Source organism: Podarcis pityusensis (assembly GCF_964106645.2).
Source record: "Podarcis pityusensis genome assembly, chromosome: 1".
Classification (NCBI taxonomy): domain Eukaryota; kingdom Metazoa; phylum Chordata; class Lepidosauria; order Squamata; family Lacertidae; genus Podarcis; species Podarcis pityusensis.
The window spans coordinates 77,693,949-77,719,225 of record NC_138028.1 but is presented as its reverse complement, the minus strand read 5'-3'; the positions used below and the strand labels follow the sequence as shown (position 1 = coordinate 77,719,225).

General features: G+C 43.9%; 2 protein-coding genes and 1 long non-coding RNA gene across 7 annotated transcripts in view; 2 read left to right on the top strand and 1 right to left on the bottom strand.

The window, feature by feature from the left end:
• Nucleotides 1-17,711, top strand: part of PNPLA2 (patatin like domain 2, triacylglycerol lipase) — a 40,680-nt gene extending 22,969 nt beyond the window's left edge. Inside the window, exons 2-10 of one of the 2 annotated variants that reach the window (XM_081011541.1) lie at nt 672-904; nt 1,127-1,192; nt 4,428-4,637; nt 5,595-5,655; nt 7,753-7,932; nt 9,417-9,549; nt 10,092-10,214; nt 11,766-11,921; nt 12,206-12,345. In XM_081011541.1, the coding sequence (XP_080867667.1) occupies nt 672-904; nt 1,127-1,192; nt 4,428-4,637; nt 5,595-5,655; nt 7,753-7,932; nt 9,417-9,549; nt 10,092-10,214; nt 11,766-11,877 (1,118 nt within the window). In that variant the 3' untranslated portion in view covers nt 11,878-11,921; nt 12,206-12,345. Of the gene's footprint in view, nt 1-671; nt 905-1,126; nt 1,193-4,427; nt 4,638-5,594; nt 5,656-7,752; nt 7,933-9,416; nt 9,550-10,091; nt 10,215-11,765; nt 11,922-12,205 lie in introns of both variants that reach the window. The other variant, XM_081011540.1, reaches the window with a different exon arrangement.
• Nucleotides 17,405-20,321, bottom strand: LOC308480353. Its single transcript, XR_013988067.1, has 2 exons — nt 20,197-20,321; nt 17,405-19,438 (listed from the first exon to the last, which is right to left on the bottom strand). It is a non-coding gene; the product is annotated as an uncharacterized lncRNA (long non-coding RNA).
• The window catches only part of CRACR2B (calcium release activated channel regulator 2B), a 43,833-nt gene continuing 38,016 nt past the window's right edge, over nt 19,461-25,277 (top strand). The window contains exons 1-2 of one of the 4 annotated variants that reach the window (XM_081011317.1): nt 19,461-20,587; nt 22,100-22,166. The gene's annotated coding sequence lies outside the window, so the exon portion shown is untranslated. Of the gene's footprint in view, nt 20,588-22,099; nt 22,167-25,277 lie in introns of those variants that run through there. The other 3 variants (XM_081011314.1, XM_081011316.1, XM_081011315.1) reach the window with 3 other exon arrangements.

Genomic DNA, 25,277 nt, shown 5'->3' with positions numbered 1-25,277 from the left:
AGTGATCACGTAATAGAAGAAAAAATAGAATAGCCTATTATAACATAGTAGATTTGTTTTATATTTAACCTTGAGTATATTTTTGTGGTTAGCAGGGGGAACTGCATGAGAAGGTAAACAACTCTGGATATGGGGCGCGGGGAATAAGGGAAGGGCTTATGGCAGTGAGGTCATTTCCCAATGAAGCTCTAGATTAGCAAACAGAAGTTACTCGCTATACTAAAATTACAACATTTGAAACATGGGTGCATGCTGCAACAAACTGCTTAGTGGCTGCGGCTTCTTGCAGTGTGCAACCTGTTTGGGGAACCATGTACTTCCTCCTCAGGACTATTTAATTGCATGATTTCTATTACAAATGGCACAAAGGGCATTGCCATTCTGTAATTTTAAAACCACCATTAAAACAACAGTGTTTGCTGACAGAATATAACAAGGCTGAAACTCAAATTCTAACTGTTCTTTCAGTCACTGACAAGCCTTCCATGAGCTGTTTTGTCCATTTCTCTTTCTCAGCAGTACCATAGTTTTATGATTCTGAAACCGCCAGTCATTGTGATGCCTGCATTTCAGAGATAACTGCTGTTTAGAGTGCCTTAACGTGTAAAGCCTGGAAGCTTAGTATCATGCAGCAGCGCCCTCCTAACGTCCGTTGTTCTCTTGTGCCTTAGGTGAGGCTGGTGCAAACATCATCCATGTCTCTAAGGAGGCTCGGAAGAGGTTTCTTGGCCCCTTGCACCCCTCCTTCAACTTAGTGAAAATCATCCGTACCTGCCTATACAAGACTCTGCCAGACAACGGGCATGAGGTGGCCAGTGGACGCTTGGGCATCTCGCTGACGCGGGTCTCAGATGGAGAGAATGTCATCTTATCGGAGTTCAGCTCCAAAGAGGAGCTTATCCAGGCAAGTAATAACATGGTGACTGCCTCGTTGCTTTAGATGTGAATCTGTAGGTTCCCAGCCACCAGGGACTGGGACACCTGACTTGACTATGCTTTCATGGTGAAAGGCTGTCTTGTAGCTATCACTTGTTCCATCAGATGATATTTACTTGGTGCTCTGGATACATAAATCCTCCCCCGCGTGTTATTTAGGTTTCATGTGGTGTTTTCCTGTCTCTCTCAGGCATGTGTTTGCAGCACTTTCATCCCAGTGTACTGTGGCCTCATCCCTCCCAGTCTTCAAGGAGTGGTAAGTAAGCCATCGTGGACTTGGGCTTCCAAAATTGTTTGCATTGGTACGAGGTCATGCTGTGATCCTTGCAAGGTTGGCTGTTACTGTCTCCGTATTATACATGGAGGGCTAAAGCTGAAGAAGTGGCTCGCGACTGATTGTCTCGTTTTCATTCCTGTTGGAACTGATGACCATAAGCCACACGCTTTAGTCATCGTGTCATCATCCCAGGGACACATCAGGCAGGCTATTAAGTCAAAGGGAGCAGGGATGAGGGGGAGTATCTTGCTTGATGCTGAAGCCGCAAAGTCTGTATTAGTCATAATCTTCAGATTATAAAATGGGTATTTAATAGGTGTCTGTCATGACTTGCATAAAGTGGTGAAACTCCCTGCTATCTGCAGCTGTGTTTTATCCAGCTCCTGACAAGGATGCCAACAATATTGCCTTAAGAAAATAGATCTGTGTAGCACAGTAGTAGATGTCAGTTTTTTTCCAAACTTGAGATTATTTGTTTTCATGCAGTCCTGTTTCAGGCATCAAGGGTGGTGTGTGTGTGTGTGTGTGTGTGTGTGTGTGTGTGTGTGTCTAGCAGCAAATAAGCCAGCATGTCAGCTAATTGCACTCTTGTTGAGGGCACAGCACACACAGCCTATCAGTGCAGCAGCACCCTTTCCTTGAACTCTTAGACTTTAGTGCCATTGGAATAGGAGATTACTCAGCACCACCCAGGCCAAAGGGCAATAAATCTGGGGAAGGCAGGAAAAACCCTCTGGTCCAGCTTTCTCTGAGAAGCCCCATGTGACTATTTCATATATAACAGTAAACCACAACTTATGGCACAGGGAAGTGAGGCAGAAGCTCCTGAAAAAAACCATTTCTTCTCTGACAGCATGGCTGTGAGGAGGTGTTGTCTTAAACCAGGGGCCAGCAACCTTTTTCAGCAGGGGGCCGGTCCACCGTCCCTCAGACCATGTGGTGGGCCAGACTATATTTGGGGGGGTGGGGGAAATGTACGAATTCCTATGCCCTACAAATAACCCAGAGATGCATTTTAATTAAAAGGACACATTCTACTCATGTAAAAACATGCTGATTCCCAGACCATCCACTGGCCAGATTTAGAAGGCCTACCCCTGCCTTAAACTAACTGCAGTTAAACATAATGTCTGAACCCTGGTTAGGCTTGTTTACATACTTTTTAATGTTACTTATCATTTCTATGTTATTTTTTGGCCATTTTACTATTGAAAATAAATAGTAAAATAAACAAACCATAATGTCTGAACCCTGACATGCTGTGGCTACCCTTTGTCAAAAGGAGCCAACTTCAAACCATAGTTTTATTACGGTGGCTTGTTTCAGTTGACCACAGTTCAGGGTTTTAATACTATGTTAAGCTGTTGTTAATTGAAATCGGAAGTTAAGGCTTCCAGTTTCCTTGCAGCCATGTGGGAGAATAAGAAGGGAAGGAAGATGGCGCAAGCCTGAAACACATCAGCTTATTCCTGCAGTAAGCCATGGTTTATTGTCATTTCAGAACAAGCCACAGTGAACTGTTTAAAGGTAGCTGCACCAAAGGGTTTTGTTTTTCCTTTTCTCCTGATATCTGTTCCATTCTGGTCTGGCTGAGTGTATTAAGAAAAGCCCATTTGCAACGGCACTAAATCAAATTGAGGTTGTGAACTCAAGGAGTGTCTGGTAGAAGCAGAGAGGTGGAGTTTGTGGAGAAGGTTGGCACGAACAGTTTGTTCCTAACTGGAATGTAGGCGGAAGGTCCCCAATAGACGGCTAGCTTTATTTATTTATTGCTTTTGTTACAAAATGTTGTTAACAATAACAGCTGGGAGGGGGTGTGTATGTCTTGTTTTGGAGATGTGCCTGCTTCATCACCTCTCCCTGGTCTTATTTTAGTTTGGATCCAATCTCAAAGCATCCCTCTCCTCTAGATTAAACATATTTAGCCCTGTCTATGCATGCAGATAAGGCTAGAGCCAGCAGAGCCTTCACCTCTGTCTCTAGCCAGTCTCATTGCAACCCAAGAGTCTCCCAAATACCTCACAGCAAAAAGCCGGCTGTCTGAAACAGGAAGCCCTGTTGGGCCAGATGCATTGAACAATTGATAAGTAAAGCAATAGTTCAGAAGTGCTTGCCTTCCAGCTAATGTAGGTAGGCAGTGGGTATGTCAGTAGAAGGCCTAGGGATCTTCTCTGGTTGCTGTCACCCCATGGATCTCACTCATTTTATTTAGATATTTTGATACTACTCTTTATCATAAAGTCACAGGGGGATGCGCAACATATTAAAATGCACAAATGCATATTCCGAGGCCAATTGAAACATCTATATGAAATAAACTCAGCACAAACTAAAACAACAGAGGATAATGTAAGGTGACAATGGGTGCCATACACTGACCTCAGTGCATTATGCCTCCTAACCTCCAGAAACCTGGGGGGGGGGAGTATATTCACTTCCCTCTTGAAAGAGTGTAGCATTGATGCAAGACACTACAGTACTCAGTAGGGAGATAGTTCCATTGTTTTGGAGCTGCCACAGGAAAGGCTGTACTGTGGGTCCTCACACTACTGAACACCTCTGTTGTAGTGGCCATCAGGAAGTTCTCCTTAGCTGATCTTCAGACCCAGGTGGTAGGTTGGTAAAAGAGAAGTTCTCTTATTTTAATGTCAACATAAGCATTTTGACTTGGGCTCTAAAGAGAATTGGCAAGCTGTGCAGCTGTTTTAGTACTCTGGACCCCTGCATTTTACACTAGTTGCAACTTCTGAACCATTTTGGAAGAGCAGTCCTACAAAGAGTACATGACAGTAGTCTAATCTGAAGGACAGCAGAGCATGGATAATAGTGGCCAGGCTATCTCTATTCAGGAAAGGATGCAGACGAGTGCAACCCCTTCCAGAATAAGGGTGTTATGCTGATTCTCGGACTCTGTGCAACCACAGCACCTCTGCTTGTCTAGATTCAGCTTCTGTTTCTTGGCCCACACCCAGCCCATTACTGCTTCCCCAGGCACCAATGAAACAGATGGAGCTGTGTGTCATCAGTATATTGGTGGCAATTCACATCCCCTGAATATGACTGCTATAACCTGCCAGACTCGCCAAGCAACTGTGAACTGGTACATTTGCAATTGCCTATAAGTGTTTGGAAATTTGGGGGTGGGACAGACTGTAAACTGTATCTGTATAATAAAACCTTCAATGATTCCTTGTCATTCTTTCTCTACTCCCAGAGGTATGTTGATGGAGGGATTTCTGACAACCTGCCACAGTATGAGCTGAAGAACACCATCACGGTGTCCCCTTTCTCTGGGGAGAGTGATATCTGTCCACGGGACAGCTCCACAAACATCCATGAGCTTAGGGTCACGAATACCAGCATTCAGTTCAACATGCGCAACCTCTACCGCCTTTCAAAGGCCCTGTTTCCACCAGAGCCTCAGGTGAGAGCCCAGCATGATTGTCTATATTTTTGTAGTGACGCTTGAGCTTCCACAGATGGTAAACATTGTTTATGGCTCTTCATTTGAAGGAACTGCAGGCAACCTGAATTTATATACTTTCTAAATACAAATCATTGTAGTCATTCTTCATCAGAGCACTTCATCTGTCTTAGCCCTTATGCTTCTAACACAAGACTGTGCATGTTTACTTGGAAGTGAGTCCCACTGGTGTTGAATGGAGCTTACACACCTATAGAAACCAACCTGCCCTCCATAAAGCTTCAGTGGTGTTTATGCTACCCATTTCTGAGAGACGGGCATATGGTGATTCATGAACAGCTGCATGTTTCCTTTTAGAAACAAGCAACAAAGTCGCTGAAAGGCACGTGGGTGATAAGCCAATGCACTTTATGTAACTTGGGACTCCCACTCCCATTCTTTAGAAGGTGTTGACAGGTAGCCTAATTTGGAGTGGCAAATGCTCATTCTATTATTTAATCTGACTTGTTTTTTTAAAGTGATGGGACAAGAAGCCTTTAAAACTTTTGGAATGCACTGAATGCCTTTTTTAATCCCATTGGAATAACATGAAGACACCTGAAAATACCTTCAATTAGGCATTGTTTGAAAATGCTTATGGACTGTATTCAGTTGGTGTAGATGGACATTCCTTTGTTGGCCTTCTTTCTTCCCCCATGGGTGTTCATTCAGAGCCATTGCCCAGACCATAATATGTCTCCTCCGTGTTCGTGCCTCTTCCTTTAGTTAGCAACATAACAAAGGCTGTTGGTCCATTCTTGCTTTCTGCCCTTTCTCCCTCTTTTATTGCTGCAGTAGAAAACACTGTTGGGGTAGCAATGGTTGTAACCAGAAAACAAGCACCTCTTGCCCTTCCAACTGGAATGTTTAGACACAGGCTTTCATCATCATAATTGACTCCTTTATCTCTGTGTGCAGGTTCTGCGGGACATGTGCAAGCAAGGATACAGGGATGCACTCCACTTCTTGAAAAAGAATGGTAAGCACTTAGCAAAAGGTTTTGCCTTACCTCCCCACCCAAATTTTCTAGCAAAAGTAAAACTGTGTAAAAACATTTTTCTTCTCTGCTTTATATGTTTCTTTGTGTCCTGTTTGTGCATAAAATCCATTGGTGGCCATGCTTAACCCTCAGTTGTCCCATCTAACCAGTTGTTACTATGCAGAAAACATTTTTAATAGTACCTATGCAGCAGCCAGCTTCATTATTACCAATTGTATTTCCACTTAGCTGAGGTTGAGCACACTTTCCATTCTACATAATTAGAAAAGTTCTGAGTAAATCAAGAGGTTTTACATACTCCTACACAAATCGCTGAATGAAAGCAAAATGTTGGATATGAGAAGAGAATCTATTTTGTATTTGATCACATAGATGCAAAATGGCACTGGGTATGATCCACTGGGGTCTTCTCCTGCACAAAATTCATTTAATGGAAGCTGTGCAAGAGCATAACAATGCTTCTCTAGCACTCTGCCTATTATTCTGGCATGAGCCGGTGCTGTGGCCGGAGCACACTGTTTGTGTCTATAGTGTCACCTTGTGGTGACTGTCTGTAGTGCAGCAATCTTGTGCACTGCATTTTTTGTCCTTACAGTTCATGAGTTAACTACTTACACTGATGCAGTTCAGGTCTTGCCTGTGTGCTTCCTGCAGGCAACAGTTGGTCACTATGAGAACAGGATACTCAACCAACTGAGGCTTTGCTCTGATCCAGAAGGGCTCTTTTTATGTTCTTATATTACATGATTCAGCAACCCCACTGTGCTACCCCAGAGAAGGCAATTAGAGAGGAAATTGACTTGGTGACAGCCAAAGATTTCTTATGGTTGCAGGTGTGAAAGGGTCTACTTGGGACTTCTTATTGAAGCTATGTATAGTAGTTCTAGAATTTCAAATGGTACTTTACAGAATGTGTAGGCATGTACAGTGGTAGCTCTGGTTACAAACTTAATTCATTCTAGAGGTCCGTTCTTAACCTAAACCATTCTTAACCTGAGGTACCACTTTAGCTAATGGGGCTTCCTGCTGCTGCCGCGCCACCGCCACACAATTTCTGTTCTCATCCTGAGGTAAAGTTCTTACCCCGAGGCACTACTTCCGGGTTAGCAGAGTCTGTAACCCAAAGTGTTTGTAACCCGAGGTACCACTTCAGGCATGTCCAACAGGTAGATCGCAATCTACTGGTAGATCACATGGTGTTCCTGGTAGATCCTGGTTGATCTCTGGCCCCTCAGCGATCTCCTTACAAAAAAGCAAAAAAACAAACAACAACAAAAAAACCAAAAAACTCCCACCAACTTTGGCTTCCTAAAAAAAGCTCCACAACCTTTGGGTAGATCACTGCCAGTCTTTTTACGACAATGAGTAGATCACTGCCAGTTTTTTTATGCTGTGAGTAGATCACAGACTACTGGGAGTTGGAGGTCCCTGGATAGATAAACCACGTGGTACTGAGTTCTTAGTCTGCAGAGGTGGGGTATATTGGTGGGCAGGATTTAACATTTGAATGTCCCTCCATGCGCATGTTTTACAAGAAACGACATACTTCTGCTGCACGATACTTCCAGGTATTAGACAGCACACAGTTTGTACAACGTACGTGTTACAATATTCTTTTAAATATTTGTAAACTAAACTTTATTCAAACAGATCCGATGGCAGTGTACAGTTATAACAACAAAGAAAGGAAAACATAATCCACCATTGCTCTACTGTTTTAAGATACCTGTTTTTTGTTTTTTTTTAATGTTCCAAAGACAAATGTAGCTTTTCAAAAAAAGCCTGAGTAAACAAATAAGTTTTAACCTGGTGCCAAAAAGAGTGTAGCATTGATGCCCACTGAGTCTTTTCCCGAGGAGCTATTTCTCTCCTTTGTAAACCCTCTTGCCTTGCACAGCTGTCTCACATGCCTTGGTGGCAATTTGATGTCCAGTGCTTATTGTACACGATATCCTCTGTGACAGCAGATGGCTTTTGGCTGTGACTGCCACTTTCTCTACTGTTAGGAAAGATAATCTGCAAAGCATATTAATTTTTTGGTTGAAGCACAACAGTTCCTTCTCCCATCTTCCTCAGGTCTTCTCCATCGTCCAAGACCCACCAACCCTTTGCTGGCTATTGAAAATGGTGCTGGGGTGAGGAATGCTGAAGAAGAGGAGGAGGAGGCAGAGGAAGAGGACCCGCTGAGAGAGAATGCTGCACTGGCAGAGGCTGAAGATCACATTCTTGAACACTTGCCTCCTAAACTGAACCAAGGTATGATATTGGGTTGGAGAGTCTGCTGTGTGTCTGTGTCTAACACAAGGCTCTGCTCATTACACAGGCTAGGCTGAGGCTTTTATAATGCTCTAGGGGTGAGGAACATGTAGTTCAGCAGCATCTGATGATGGACCTCCGCCACGAGTTCCCCACCCCTGACTTATGTCCTGCTTTTTTCCTTTGTGGGAGAAAACGGGAGAAGCGGAGGAAAGAAGAATGTTGAGAGGCAAAAGATAGACATTCCAATTCTGCACATATGCATACGTTTTATTTTGTTCTGTGCAGATGATTTGGTTTCCCTGGTACATAGTCGAACTACAAGTTCCAGGCTCTGCGGAGGAAGCCATGGCGGTTAAATTGATTTCATTGTATAGTTGGCCATAATTGGCCATGTCCAAAGGTAAATTAGGAGACTGTGAATACATGAAATACACAGGGTGGGCAGTATGGCTAATGTAAGGGCATACAATTTGCTCCATGGTCCCCTACAAACATATCACAGGACTTCAGAAAATCTCTATTTCTCATTAATAATGCAAGTGTACTGAGCAGTGTTTTGAAAGTATGCATGTGTTCACCTATGCATGTGGAAATTCTGAAGTTGGTGCACAGCATTGACTTGAAACTCTGGTTCCAATCTCCACTGCCCAGTAAAGTTGGTATCTGAGAAGAACAGGCTGCCTGCCTTGATTTAGGGTCTGGCTATAGTTTTTTATTTTCCTATTGGAACTTCTCTTAGGTGACTCATGAGATAACAGATAGTGGACACAGAAGCATAAAAACCAGCAAAATTGTCGGGAAATGCCTGTAGACAGATAAGATGGGGATCAGTGTTGAGGAGAGATGAATAAAGTGATTTGCTGCCAGCTCTAGAATTGACACAATCTTCCCGCCTATAACAAACCTCTTGGTCCCCCTGCTTAGTAGTAGATGCATGTTTATGGCTAGAGAGATTTTGTGGATCTTCAAAGTAGTATGGACATCCAGTAATTGCTTTTAAAATGTTGGTGACTTGTGTTTCCAATTCCCACTTCTGTTGTAGCATGCAAAGTCCCTCACTTCATTTCAAACCTACACCTGCATTGGGAAATTACAAGTTAATGCTGTTTTTTTTAACTGTGGGGCCTTCAGGGCCCTGGCAATAACATGTTGCTAACTCATACTGCCCAACAGAATTGAAGGTTTCAGAGGCATTCAAGTTCTATAGTGAATACTACCTTTTAAATGAGGCATGGGACAAACAAAGCAGGCTTGGACTCTTTCTCTGGGGAAGAGGAGTAATAGAAATCCCTCTGGTTGCTTCTCATGAGCTGGGCAAAATCTTATACTGTATTTTTACTCCTTGCCTTTTGGGCTGATGTTTGGAGCCGTGAGAGGGCTAAATTTTGGACAGGGGTTTCTCCTCTAAAAATTGAGAGGGGGCAGTCTCTGCTTTCCCAATTGAATTGGTGACTGGAATAACTCACTGTCTCCATCTCCAGCGCTCTTAGAAGCCTGTGCTGAGAGGAGGGGATTCTTCACCGGCATTGCCAACCTGTTGCCTGTGCGCCTGGCCTCTACCTTGATGCTTCCATACACTCTTCCTCTGGAGTCGGCTCTCTCCTTCACTGTCAGGTATGCTCTAAATCCTGTTTCTGATATGCTTTTGGGAAACGCTTGCGATTGGGACCTAAATTGCTGTATCAACTTTATCGTTAAGAACTTGCTATTCTATGGGACTTCGTTCTAAATAAAACAAAGGTAAAATCCATTCCAAGGGAATTTATTGAAAGCCAAGGACCCTCTCCCATGTGGTTGTCAATGGCTACTAGCCATGAGGTCTATGTGCAGGGTCAGAGATGGCTATCAGCCACTGGGAAACAGGAACAGGAACAAACTCTTGCTCTCATGTGCTGCATCTGGGCTTCCCATAGACACCTAGTTAGCCACCATGGGAAATGGGATTCAGGACTAGAAAGCTCATTGGTCTACTCTAGCAAGGGGAGGCATGCTCTTTATGTGAATACTTGCCATTGTCACAAGAGGCGCCCTTGTGCAGGCTGTTTTTAAGAACACCTTTGCAAAGCGGCAACGTGGCTGGTGCTCCTTCGTGCTTGCAGTGTAGCAATGGGCTGTGTTACATAACAGCGTCCCTGTTGGTCACCTGTCTCCTTCAGGTTGCTTGAATGGCTGCCAGATGTCCCTGAGGATATCAGGTGGATGAAGGAGCAGACGAGGAAAGTCTGCCACTATCTGATGAGGAAAGCCAAGAAGAAGCTGGGAAGCCATCTCTCAGCCAGGTAGGATTATCTTGTTTGCTTTTCTAAGTATTGCGACACTAGGAGTTGCCATAGGACTGGCGCCATATAAATGGTAATCAGGGGGACTTTGGCCTCCAATCTGACCGTGCTTATTCAGAAATCAGCCCCTTTGTACTCTCCTCCAAGTTTGTGTGCTTAAGATGGCAGTTCTAGATGTGTCATCTTACTTTGCACAGCCCTCTATAAAATAAAGGTGCCTTACTCTTCAGGAAGGTTTAGTGTTACTGTGCCTAGGTAACCGAATACATGGTTATGAAACTACAGCACTGTGCGCTTCTTTTTCAAGAAACCAAATAACTGAAAACCCAGGCTTGACAGTCCCCAGTTTTGTTTTGATGGTGAAATAACATAACTAAGTGCCTGAAGTCCTTAGATGTTGTACGTAATATATTTGAAAGGGCCTAATTTTCTTTCTAAAAGAAAAATGCAGAATTTCCAAGGGTGGTGTTCAACTAAGTTTTACTCCAGAGTTAAACCCATTGAAATTAATGAACCTGTTAGGGTCTTTGATTTCATTAGATCTACTCTGAGTAAAACTTAGATATAGTAGCACCCCATATACAGAGTGTTCTGAAGAGCTATCTTGGATTAAGTTTAAAACCCAAACAACCCTCTTCAAATGCATCTATTTGCTCACTCTTGGTTCAGTTTCTTTTCTGCATGTGAACATGTTCCCAGGGCAGTTCAGGACAGTGGGCAAAAATGTATTGTGTGTGAACTGCCAAAAAGTGATTGGATTCTATCTCAAAGGTAGGAGGGGGGGGTGGAGATAGCCAGAGGTTGCCCAAATGGAGATAGCCATGGATGCTGGAAAACTGGCTTTGGGCTGAACATTGATTCTTGGTATAATAGTCGGTGGTCAATAGCATTGGCAGAGAAACTAACATGTCAGGTCAGAACAGCAAAGGGCAAACACCATCCCTATTCTTTTTATAATACATGGGGGGGGGGAATCATTGAATATATAAATTGTTTGGATAGTGGTAGGAATCCACCTAACACTCACAGGGAAATGTGGTGTGATCTTTTAGAGTAACCAAATGAGATGTTGTATAGCAAGACAAATGTATATGATTTTATTGGGACAAGTTGTTTGTTATTTTCTACTTTAGCAATTGTTTATATACTTAATTAAATAACAACAACAACTTTTTTAAAAAGTAAGGGGGAGAGAAAGCCACTACGTATATATTTTTCCAACCTAACAACAGGCACCCTATTTCCCTTTATTTTCTATTGTTTGAAACAGCTTTCAGTAACAAAGCTGTCATTTAATGTTTTACAATATAACAAATAGATGGTTTTTCAAGTGATTTGTTTGCATTTATCGTGTGACAATAAACAGTTACCATGTCAACGGGTGGCTCGTGCATTACATCTGGGTGTCGCACAGTCCACTTGCACTCGGCGGGGTGCAGGTTTTATCGAGAGATAACGGAGTCCGTTCTGCCAGTGGAGAATCTCATTTTGCAGAGCAGCCCACTCTACGCAGCTTGTGTTCTCACTTGTACACCTGACTCACTTTCTCAGACCGAATGAAACTCATCAGTGTGACGACCATCAGCCTGGGGACTCTGGAGGCTCAAAGTTTCCCCTGGACCTCAGTCAGCTCACGTGGCACTTTCTGCTTATGGGCCAATGACGGGACTAGGAAGGGGCAGGACTAGGATAGCCAGGGTGTCAAAGGTCAGTATTGAGGCATGCAAGGAGAATCTGAGCACTGCTCACCTGCACCTTCCATGACCCTAGTCTGTGCTGCTGACTTTTTGTATGCGACTGTAGCATCACACTGGCATCTTGTACTGTTAAGGGGAAACTGCAATGGGGAATGTGTGATCTTTCATCCCCCACTCCTCTCTCAGTATCTCCATGTCTAGCCTGGAAGCTCCAGTGCAGCAAACAGCGCTTGTGAGTACAGCATGACAAACAAACTAAAAATCTTCCCCTCTCTCTTTCTCTCTCTCTCTCAGGCTGTACTACCACCTGGAACTCAGAAAAAGCCAAAGCTTGCCCCTCCCCTTGAGCATCGGCTATGGGGAGGCGCTGCCCAAGTGGCTGCGGAGTAACCTCTCCCTGACGGACGTTATGACAAAATGGGAGGAGTACCAGCGCCAGCTGATGCTGGGGTTGTTCTGCATCAACGTGGACCTGCAGGCGTCCATCTTCCCATCAGAAGGGCTGCAGATGAGGCACCCGCCAGCAAGCTGCACACAAGAAAGCCTCCAGCTTTTCTGATCTCGTTGCCACACTTTGGGCAGGGGAGGGTGGACAGCCACTGCCTCTCAACAGCCTCCTAATGGAGCTGTAACACCTGCTAAGAGACTTCTTATTTTCTCATTTGCAGAGTGAGAATTTACATCAATATAGCCATTGTGCAACTGCTAAGCTGGTGGCTGCACAGTGTTCAAACCCATAGCAATGTGTCGGGCGTTGCGTACACTCTTATAGATGATGGTGTATAAATGCCCAGCACCTGTGACAGAAGTGCTTGGTCTCTTGGTTGAACCGAAAAGAGTTTTGCTTGGGACACCTTTTCAGAGGCCTCATATCATATTGAACTTGCCATTTGTGATAAGAGGATTGGGACACAAATCAGTACTCTGGCATTTCTTTGCTTTTAACCTCAGTGTTGTAAAAGGGTCTTTGTTTTGAAGAAAGCCGAGTCCCTCATAGATCATCTTTGCCTGCGCTACACAGAATAGTGAAAAGCAGGCAGGCTACAACAACTGGCTGCCAGATTGGCTCTTGTTATCTAAGGCAGCCCTTGGTTTTCAACTCTCAGCTGATGCACCTTTTTAAATGCCTGTGCCCCACATTCTCTTTCAAATCTATCTGGGTGCCACTGCTCTTAATATAGATGTTAGGAATGTAGACTTGTAAAAATGAACTCTTAGAACATTAGAGTTCCTTGTTCCTCTCAGGATCACCTTCTTCTAAGGGACTTTTTTTTTTTTATCTATGGAGAGAGTAAATATTAGAAGCTCTGAAACGTGCTTCGTAAGGGTTGTACTAAAAGTAGGCCCATTGAAATTAATGGCCGTAACTAATTTAGATCCATTAATTTCAGTGGGTCTCATTTGAGTAAAATTGAATTGAATACAATCCTAAATGTATGCTTGAGCTATGCTGTTGTTTTCTTTTTGATGCTCCATGTTGTTTGGATGATGCTAAACACTACTACGTTATTCTTCAAATGTGCAAAAAGGATGTAAAGAAGGATAGAGGAAGAATGCAGGAGCTAAGACAGCTTAGTGTATGTTTTTCAAATGGTTTGTGGCTCATCTGATGAGCTGGAGCTGAGCATGTGAGGAGAGAAGGGGTGTTTTGCCACTCACAAAATGAAAGTGAAGCTGGAGGCCAAAACTGATGCTGGCCAAACTGGATTTAACCTTGAGGAATCCATATGCACTTTGTGCCAGTGGTATATTTGATCACTTTTGAAAGGACCTGGCAACCCCAACAGAATTGTGACTGGTGTGGTGGTTAGTCAGGAGCTGGAGGTCCTAAAAGGGATGGCAGTACAGTGTGAAAAGGAGGGAAAGGGTGCCAGAAAGTGTCAGAAGTGAATGCACATCCTTCTTTGTATCCACCTGTGTCAGAGGGGGGGAACCTTGCACTCTCCAGATGTTTTTGGACTCCATCAGCCGCAGAAAGCATGACCAATGGTCAGGGAAGGTAGGAGGTGTTGTCCAACATCTGGTGGGCCACAGGTTCCCCTCCACTGTACTACAGGCTAGTTCAGTGGATCTTGGTTCCTGTTCTGCGAATGAAACAGGGATTCATGTCTTAGGTTAACCTGGAGGGCTTCCCCCCTATAGTCAATAGAGCCAGAAGGACATTTAGTTACTTGCCAGGTTCTGAAGTTTTCTGAGCCAAAGATCTGGTATGTGTTCCCAATGCTTTTGCAAAGTTCCCCACTTGCTGGAATTGTTCACTGCAGTGTGTGTTAAAGGTTAAGCACTCCATGTAGCAGCACATGTCCTGTCTGCTGTATAGAATCCCTCTCCCTACAGATGCCTTTCAAATGTGATGTACTGACTACTAATTGTCTCAGCACTAAACTGTTATCTCACATTTCACTGCTGTTGCCTTGTTCATGCTACTGCGTAGCCCAGCAGAGATTTGCTGTGGCAGCAAAGCAGCAGCATCCCTTATCATATAGCAATACTGTTTTCTGTGGCTTGCTTTTCTATTGGCTTTGGGGCATATCTATATATCTGTGTATATATAATATAAATATATATTTCTTCCCTGTTGTGATTTGTACCATGAAAGCACAGATAGGTTTGTGCTACAGGGAGAAACAAGTCTTTGTATTTGGACTGTGCGGAGGTTGACTTCCTTTGCACACTAACCTACCATCTTCCATCCTCTCACAACGCAGTCAGTCAGTTGAATGCCAAAGAGAACCCAAGGGGTATTCAGGGGCAGGGGGAGCTGACACAGTACATATCAGTTAAGCAGTGTTAATAGAGATGCAATTCAGAGTGCCACTGCAGAACAAAGGGGTGGGTATTCTTTGGTAGGCATACCTCACTACTCAGTGTACATTGAATAGACTTGCGTTTTTGTTCATTCCAAAGCATCTGAGTAGGGGTGTGTTGCACTGCTGAGCTTTATGAGACTCTTTGAGGCCCATGAGGTACATCCTTGGGGCTTTTTTTTTTTTAAAGAAAATTCAGAGTATAATGATTTGAAATGGGCTCAAGTCAGGACATTATGACTTTGTAGTGCATTTTTTTAATGGTGGCCAATACTAGGATTTCTAGAAATGCTTTCATCTGCAGAGCTTCTGGAGTGACACAGCTGCTAAACAGATTTTGAGAATGAGTTATGAAAACCGTCTTGACACTAAAAGAAAAATATTCCAATTCATAATTGACTGCTCATGTAGCATAAGTAGCATAATTGACTGCTCATGTAGCCTTAACAATTTTATAAGTAGTTTAGAAATGTGGAATTCTTCAAGTATGAAGCCTTTGTGACTAGGCAGGATGGGAGTGGTGAGCATTTGGCACTAGCCAATGCAATAGTCCCTCTTCTATAACTTTATGTAAACACACAGGGTGGCAAGGAATTTACTGTTCTCTCTACAAACATTTGCCTTGGAGCTCTAGCTGCGGACTTAACTTTGGAGATGTTGCATGTGTGTTTAGTTTTATGTTGGTTAAGAAAACAATGCAGCCAGCAGCTATTTGTGCAGAGGAAAATTTAGAGGTCCTCTGCATTTTAACTGAAATATAATCTGTGGTGCCATTTCTGTGGAGGGCCTTACCTAAAAATGGAACTCCTTATTTGGAGGAAGACATGCTGTTAAATTGTTGCTACCTGTTTCATGCAAAGATTTGTATGTCCCCTGTATTCTTGTTGGGAGGGGGGAAATGCTCATGAAGAGCGCATCATAGTAAACATCTATCTCACCCTTCTTCCATGAAATAATAGCAAGCATCTCTGAGCAGGGCTCTTGGAGTCAACCTATTGAAATACTGTAAGTCCATGGATTTCAGTGGGTCTGCTCTGAGTGTGATTAGCATGAAATAGCACCCAGAATCTTTTTTCTCTTAAGGAGTGCTTGTATATCAAAAAGTCTTTTCTCTCCTATAGAAGGATGATAATAGCTAGAGACTTGTTGTAATTCATGTGAACTACCATTTGGTCTGCTCCAAGTAATTTTTTTTTGGGGGGGGAGGTTCTTGTATTTTGAAATATTCAGAAAAAAAGACATTGCCTTCGTCATCCCAAATTCTGCCATGTGCTTATTTTCCCCTGTTGTTTTATCATAATGTAAATGTGAACTTCTTTCCTGTAAGAAAACAGTAAACATGTTTGTATGTGTACATATATAGTCAACCACTAACTTATTCAACACTGTATCTTATGTTTTTTGTGTGTTTTTTAATGTCTTGCACAATTTAAATCAGGGGTTCCCAGACTGTGATTTGTGGACCACCAGTAGTCTGCTAGCTTCATCTAGGTGGTCTGTGACATGTATGCAAAGAACACTTACAATTTGAATTCTAGGGGATTCAAATTGTAATACATTAAAATATAAAAAATAAAAGAAGCAATAGAAATGAAATTAAAAATCATACAGCATCTAGTGCAGCACATTGCAGTTGCCAGAACAGGCGGGGGGGGGGGTCATTTTAGTCACTCAGCAATTTTTGAGTGGGAAATAAAGTGTGGGAACCACTGATTTAGGTTTTTCTAGTAAGTTGCTGCTTAAGGCAGAATGATTATACTGCTGTGTTTGTTTTGCTGCTAATATGTTATAATTTATATGGCCTCTTCTGTAGCAACCCATCTGGTCAGATGGGAAAATAACCAGGGTTATAAATGCTTGTTTCATCAAGTAAAATTCAGTATTTTTTTCTGCTTTAATTTTTAATTGCTTTAGTTGGACGAAATCCAGATTTTATTGCCAAAACCTAGTATTCTGACATGCATTGGGTGTTTGAAAGGAAAAGAGATCCATGATGTTCTTTAACCCTGACTTCTTTAAAAAAACAAAAACATGTTAAAATGCTATGGTCTAGGTTAGTCTAGGCTCTAATAACCACCAACCTGTAAATTAAGCACAAATAGTAAGAAGCTATGCACCATAGCTGTGTGCCAGCTGGGGGAAGCCAACCTCTCCCACTTTTTGTCTTGGAAAAGGCTTTGTAAGGCCAAATTTGGAGTCTTTTGGATAAAGGCTGAAATAGGGTGACGCAGGTGCGAGCTTTTGCGTGACTTGGCACTTAATATGGTTTCCTCAGACTAAAGAATGGCATCTGATTACACCAGAAGCCAATGGAACAATAGCTTGCCTTAATGGATTGCCTGTATCTTGCTAGTGTAGCATTGTTCTCAAGTTTTCACAGTGCCTTTTCTTCCTTTTTTAATGCCACTTGCTGCTGCTGTCCTTACAGCACCCATTCCTCTCCTGTTCTCTCTCTATCCAGTTTCCTTGCAACCAGTAGCAGCTTGTGGATTGGTAATGTTGCCACAGACGCTGTGGTTGCTGTGACAAGGGACTGGTGTCCTCTCTGTTCCACTGATGCACACCAGCCTGACCTGCAATCTGCAGAAAATCCAAAGTGCCAAATAGAGAATAAGACCCAACCTTTAGAACTAATTTTGTTTTGTATTAGTCTTACTTGAGACCAGAAATCTCTGGGCTGATTTGGGGGGGGGGGCGGTACCCTGATGCGATTGTGCACTTGTGGGACAGCCTGTCATAGATCAATGTTAGCACTTGCTCACGAGTAACATATTTTGTCTGAAGTCAGAGCAGCAACAAGATTAGTGAGGAAACAATTTTATTTTACATGGCGAATATATTAGGGAGCATTTTAGTAGTCATTGCTTGAACAGTTCCATGTTTGATATTGTTATGCTTTGCTCCCCCCCCTCCCCATGTTTTATTGGAAATGTGTTAAGTATTTATTTTGAAACGATATACCTCCCTAATAAAATAATTCCTAAAAATGTGAACTGGTGTGTGTGTGTTTTAATCTGTACCCCTTGGCCTTGGCAGCTGTAATCACGTGGTGCTTTCTATTGAAAGCTGAACTTGTTTGATGCAATCAGCTTGGGGGGAGAGGTGGAGAGAGATGCCTGGCCATCCAAAGATGGAAGGCAGACCCCGAGGTACCCTAAGCTTGGTGACACCAAGATGCCTCGTGTGACCCTACCCTGACATCCCATTCTCACAACTACTCCTTTGGAAGCCACCAATTATTCTCAGGAGCCCATTAGGAATTGGAGCCATAGCTTGTTACTCACCCAGCCCTGCTAGACTCCTCACCAACACTTTGCCTCAGTTTTCTACCCACTGTCTGTCATGAAACCAGGTGATCCAGGAAAACCACCGTGTATTTTGCACTGAGATCCATTGCTGATTTAATACACATCCAGAAAACCTTTCATTCTGGCCTCTCGTTTAGAGCAGCTGTCACCAGTTGTGAATTCTGAAAGTGCAGGGACTTGTTGGTCCCATCTGACTCTCCTGTGTTTGTGTTGGCCAAGTTGATACTCGTGGGTTTGTTAGTGCATCATCTGGGACAGATGCAAAATCTATGCACCCCTTATTTAACACACTCTTTCCAGCCTCACCATTTTGTGCATATATTGGCCAGATATGCTTATTGTAGCTCAGTGGTACAGACACACATTTCACTTATATAGAAGGTCCCAGATTCAATCCCTGACATCTCCAGGTAGGGCTGGAGATAGGTAGACCCCCATCTGAAACCTTGGACAGCCACTGCCTTGCAGTCAGATGGTCTGACTCAAGATAAAAGACTTTCCTGTGCTGTTAACCAAAGCCACAACACACAAGATTATGTAAAGGGGAAAGGGGGGGGGCTTAATAAAAGCACCGTAAAAGTACCTGAAGGAGCGTCTCCACCCCCATCATTCAGCCCAGACACTGAGGTCCAGCTCCGAGGGCCTTCTGGCGGTTCCCTCACTACAAAAAGTGAGGTTACAGGGTACCAGGCAAAAAGCCTTTTTGGTAGTGGTGCCTGCCCTGTGGAACGCCCTCCCACCAGATGTCAAGGAAATAAACAACTATCTGACTTTTAGAAGACATCTGAAGGCAGCCCTGTTTAAGGAAGTCTTTAATGTTTTATCGTGCTTTTAATATTCTGTTGAGAGCGACCCAGAGTGGCTGAGGAAACCCAGCCAGAAGAGTGCAGTATAAATAATAATAATAATAATAATTATTATTACCATGGATGGTAGCATTAAAAAGTAACATGCTTCTATGATATCCTGACCTAGATACTAACAACAGTCAAAGAAATGTAAGCCAGATTCCCATGGATTCCCCAGATTCCCTTAAGCTAAGGAAATGGTTCTCAAAGGAGGCAGTGATAGCCACCAACATGGATGGAATTTAGACAAATTCATGGGGGATATCAATGGCTATTAACCTTGATAGTTATGCTCTGTCTCTATAGAGGCAAAAGGCTTCTGACTATCAGCAGCAGGAGCGGAGAGCGCGCTTGTGTTCAGGTCCCGCATGCGAGTTTGTATCAGGCGCCTGGTTGGCCACTGTGCGAACAGGATGCTGGACTAGATCGCTGTATGCTCAAAGAAAGAACAAAAAGTCCTAATGGATGGAGGCCAATCCACGACAGGTTATGCCGCCGCACCATGCCTTAGTCGTCAGGTGCCGCAGGATCCCTGCTGCTGCTGCTCTGGGAGCTGCCACGCATCTAGGAAGAAGCAAGCCATAGGACGACCCTTTTAACTTATCTGCCCCTTCACTGCTTCCGCATACCGTCCGCGTCACTTTCAGACGTGCGCCGGACAGGGAGGGCGGCAGCTCCTAGCGCGGCGAGCGGTCTCCAAGCGCTGCCTTTCCTCCGCCTGGAATCCCTCTGGATCTGTTCTGTTCGATCGAGCCAGGCATTTCGCCACCGGCGTGGCTATATCTGTGCCCGCCTCCCAACCCCCGCCCCCCCCCCGCTTCCACCCAGGCCTTGGAAAAAGCAATACATTGACGCGGACGGGGCTGCTGGTATGTCAAGGTTAATTCGCGCGCTCGGCCAACGGCTTCGCTGCGAGGATTCCCCGCCCGCGGCCCTTGGAGCCACCCCGCTTCACAATTAGCTGGTCCCGAGGAGAAGGAGGAGAGCGGGGACCCGCCTGCAAACTTTTCGCGCGGCCCTGCACGTGCGCGCGCCCCCAAAGTGGGGCCCGCGCCGGGCTGCAGCCCGCCTTGCGCGACGGCGCCTCATCCCAGCCCTAGCCACGCGCTACTCAGAAGGAAGCGCCCTCCAAGTTCAGCGGGGCTTCCTCGCGGGTAGCCGCTTATAGGGCGGCAAGCCCGGCTTCGACGCCTCGAAGCAGGGCCCGGGGCAGCAGCTGCAGCAGCAGCAGGAAGAGGTCTGGAGGCGGCTCTAACTGGCCACGAGGCGAGCTTCCTTTCCCCTCAAGCAGCCCCAGGGTAGCTGGCCCTGCCCCTCCGCACCTGCTGCGAACACGTTGCGCGCCAGGGAGAGAGAAAAAGTTCAAGCAACGACCGAAGAGTTTCCCTTCTGTCTTTTCCTCCCCCCTCATCTGGCGAGTCCGGCTTCTTCAGGCATTTCCGGGTTGGGGAAAAAAAACCTCTCTCTGTTTCTTTTCTGTTTGCACATCGATCCCAACTCTTTGGACTGCTGGGCTTTTGTTTAACATCAGCGAAGGAAAAGAAATCTCCCCCTCCCTTCTGCGTCTCTCCTCCAGGTGCCTTCAGGATCAGAGGGATCAGGTAACGCCGGGAGCGATCGGAAACTTTGGGTCCCTCCCCCTTTCTGAGAAGATAGCTATTAGAGGGTCTTGGGGGCCGTTTCTCTCGACCTACGTCTCACACGCATATCCAGGTGAGTTTGTGCTGCACCTCACCTGGCTAACGCGAATTCACCTCAGAAAGGAACCGCTCTTCCCACCTGCAGCCCCATCTGTGGTCTGCCTTGACCTGCGGACAGGTCGCTAGGAGGCGACGCCCCCGAAAGGCTTGCCGATAATGGCCGTTGGGAGGAATGCGTCGGTATTACTTGCGAAAGGGTGTGTCAGAGAGACCCTGGGATTATTGAGCTGTAGAAGGCTTCCTTTTGAGGTATCCGGAGCCTTCAGTGGCTCGAATGCGTCCTAATCGGCTGACAGAAAATTCCACGAAGCTTATGGTGTTGGGCCACCCAGCTCACTCACTTAGGTGGCTCCTCTCCCCTATGAGATTTCTAGAGAATCAGTTGTTTTCATTCTCTTTTAGCAAACACGTTAAAGATTCTTGTGGCATCTTAGGTCTGTTAATAAACAGTAACAAACTGATGAAGTTTTGTGAACACAGAGCCACTTCTTCAGTGCAATCTTAGACGATAAGATGGTGGCTTTATTTAGTTATTTTGTTTATAACCACCTTTTAAAAACTAAAATGCGTAATGTGGTTCTTTAGCAAAGCCCTCCTGAACCTGCTGTCTTAAAAAAAATAATCCTCTGGCATAGTTCTTGTGCAGTGACAGGAAGAATTTCATCAGGTGAAGCTGCAATGGATACGGTTCAGTGCTGAGAAAACTGCAGGTGTCAAACTCTTGCATTGTTCTTCACTGCAGTTGTTGCCTCTCAAGAGTTGCCTGAGACACTGAAGTTTGGCAGGTGGTGCTTTTCCTGGTGTGGAAAGAAGCATAATGGGAAATGTGTTGCCTGCTAAAGTTAAGTGTAAAGGCATATGAGCAAGACCAGCTAGGTGTTTGTGTGTGTGTTTAAGATTACAGTGGTACCTCGGGTTACATACACCTCGGGTTACAAACACTTCAGGTTACAAACTCTGCTAACCTGAAAGTAATATCTCGGGTTAAGAACTTTGCCCCAGGATGAGAACAGAAATGGCGTGGTGGCAGGGGGAGGCCCCATTAGCTAAAGTGGTACCTCAGGTTAAGAACGGTTTCAGGTTAAGAACGGACCTCCAGAACAAATTAAGTTTGTAACCAGAGGTACCACTGTATAGTCCTAAGAGTATTGTAATGTGTGCTAGCATGCGTCCCCATAGTGTTGCTGCATCTTCTTCCTATAAGAGGTTCTGCAACCCTTAGTGCATTGCAGACAGAAATATAACAGGTACAGTTTCCCCCATCACTGTAGTGTTTAATTTCTGCTGCTTATGTCACTGTTATGGGCACAGAACCTTAACAATGACCCAGTTAATGACCTCTGATGCAACCACTCTTATCAGTAATAACTTATGACTCATTTCAATGAGGAATTAGAAATTCTTGTCTTGGCATCTTAAGCACCGTAGGAGTAATTATTAGTTGTCGTAACAGCTATGGTGATTGATTGTGATTGGATATCTGACACAAGGTGCTCACGGGCTTCTCTGTTGCTCCCCTGTACAGGTAAAAAAGTGGGGCCTTTCACAAATTCTGCTCTTCGAGTTGAGATTTGAACCCAGGGCTCAAGCTGGTAAGTCCCATCTAAGTCCCACGTAACTTTTACACAGATCTGCTCTTAGTATTATATAGTTGCCTGTGGGTAGCTTCAACTTTATTGTAAGAGTGTGGTGTTGTTGCAGCTGTGGAAACTCAACTGCTGCATGTTTGGTGTCGGCAACAAGGGCAGTTTTAGGCCTTTAAGGAATGAGGGTAATTAGGAATTGGGATTGCAGATAGATGGAGCAGTCTATACAGACCAAAGGAGTAGCAGAATGAACAGCCACTTGGGGTATAGAAAGAAGCTCTAAATTTCCATGAGCCATCTTTCTTCTCTCTGTTACCACTTGGAATGGGGATTCTTAACAAATGAAAAGCGGACAATGTAATTCTGAGACAAAAGAATGGAAAAATCAGTGTATCAATTAAGACAGGTTCCTATTTGCGTAAGCCCTATTATCAAGAACAGAAACTTTGTGCTGTTTAAATTGTCTTGTATAGCAGGAGACATTATTTTGTTGGCACAGTATTTCCCCCCCCCCATTGCAATTTTAAGCATATTTGTAAGAAGTGTTCCATCAGGTTGAGTACTTGGGTGTGGAATTTGAAGAATGGGATAGAGATAATAAATTATTGTTTCATTTATTCAGTAGCATTTGCTTCCTGGAAAGTGTACCCTGGTTGCAGCTTTAACTGAACTGTAAATAACATGCAGGAACCAATCCAACTCAATCATACTTAAAAGCATTGACTTCAGTGGGATAGAGCATGATTAACTTTATGTTGAATTATGGTGGTGTTGATGTGGAGTTTGTTTTGCTGACATTCCATGGTTTGGAGAAAGCTCTTCGAGGCCATTGTCACAGGTGTGGATTGTTAGTTTACCTGCAAATCCCAGTTCCTTTAAAGTAAATTGATTTGAACTGATAAGCACTTCCAGAAGGCAACTTGGGAAGCATGAGTGTAATGCTCACATAGAATGGATGAGGCCTTGCACTTGCAATATTTTTTTCTTATTATTATTCCTCTTCTATGTCCTTGCTCTGGATAACTGGCTGGATATGCTGAGAAGAATGTCAGCATCCTCACCTGTATGCAATAGTATTTCTGCTGTGAAGTTCATTGGATCAAATAAGCCAAGACTGAGTGTTATGCACAAATACTATATCTCCTCCATAGGTTAAAAAATAGAAAAGAATGAATAATGTATATAGTATAGCAAAGCCTATTATTACTCAATTAGTTGTAAATTAACATAGTGGTCAGATGTGCTCCATTGTTAAGAAAAGATATGCCAAAGTATCAGTTAAATAAAAACTAACTTTTATCAGCCTTTTTCTTGATGATTTAAGTCACTACAGCCTGGTTGGGCTTTAGATATTGTTAAGGTGGAGAGAGAGAAAATGGCTGAGCTGTCAGAGCATTCAGGTATGAGCTTGGCACACCCAACTGGAAGACCAACTTCAAAGACCTGTAGTGAGTGTTTGACGCTGTTTTTTTCTGCCCCATTAAGCACTCCATATCTTGTCACGGCATCAGTCCTGTGAGTTCTTGGTGACATTTTCATTCTGTCTGCTACACATTTTGACTGCCTGATCCCCTGCACCAAATATAAAGTCCGCCAATCACTGAGGTCATGCAACCCCCAAATGACGTCACTTGAACTTGTGTAATAACAATTCTCAGCGGCTGCCACTCTGTTGCATCAATTCTTTGCAGGTGCGCCTGCTTCCATTGTGCACGTGGCACTCCTCTACCCTCTTTCATGACGTTGCCTGTTCCAGTGAAGTAAATGGGAAGATGTGTTGACACTGGGAGTTGTGTTCATTGGAGCCCAAATGGCCCCTGAACTGGTGCTCATGTGATTTTGATAGCAGTTGTCATGAGTTTTCTCTTGGGTCACTGGTATAATAAATCTTGACTTTTTTACTGTTAGATCTGGGTTCTCCTGCTGCCCAGTCTGCCTAGCGTGATGAGTTTTCACTCTAGCCAGGTGTGGAGTGTTTGACAGCAGCTCTCCCTTCGTAACCCGTTATAGCGGTTCATTCCAAAGTGCCTGACATGACTCATGGGCAGTGGAGAACTGTGCAACAGAACACTTTAATGGACGCTCTGGGGGAAGGGTGTGGCTATGTTGAGCTAGAAGAAGTGCAATGGTTTTGTTGGTTCTCTGCTAGATAGACTCATGGTTTAACTTGCTATAATGCAGCTTTGTATATGTGTCCCCATATTGCAGCTTTTGTTAGTGCTTGTTCCTTTTTAAAGGATAAAAGCCACCTCTCCATGACCATATTAAAGACTTCTTCTTACAGAAAACTGAGAATTTTTAGATTTGTGAGAGTGCTGAGAACGTGATGGGGGATCAGAGCCCTACATTCATATGCTTCCAAACAGAACATGGATATAGGGGGTAAATATTGTCTTTGAGGACTGTTTTGCAGACCCATCAGCTGACCAGTCAGGAAATTGAAGGGATTAATCTTGCATATCTATTATTTGAAGTTGAAAGGGAGCATCAAAGTGCAGATAATTTAATTTCCTTCCAGAGACCCTTTTCATGTCACTGGATGATTCTCTGCCCCCATGTTACATTAATCGAATGGACAAAGGGTGAGAGCATATTCTTTTCAACATTAAATGGAAGCAAATGAGCTCCTTGATGAAGAGAAGACAGAAACAAGCACTTGTTATTTTTCAAGGAAAACCGACCAAAATCCATTTGCTGAAGAGATTATATTTGCATGTGTGGCCTGTTTTGAGTTCCTGAGATTCATATATTTGCATGCATCTCATTGAACTCATATTTCCTGCTTGGCTTTCTGTTCTACCCCCATGCTCTCAATAAAACCATTTCTTTTCAGCTGTACATGAGGGAGAGTAATGACATTGCAACTTGGATTAACTTCAAATAGTGATCTAAGTACAAGCCCCATTCCCAAGTATGCTTACACACAGTTGCCCATCAGGACTTGATTCTCCCTACAGAGGAACATTCTGAGCAGGCTGCCACAAGAAGTCCAAAAGTATATGAGGCAGAAATTATAGGGACTTGAGATATCAGAGTTGTTTCAGGAAAGACTGCCTTGGGGCAGAAAGTTCAATTAAAGGACCAATAGGTATCCTACCAATTCCATGCTCTTGGAGA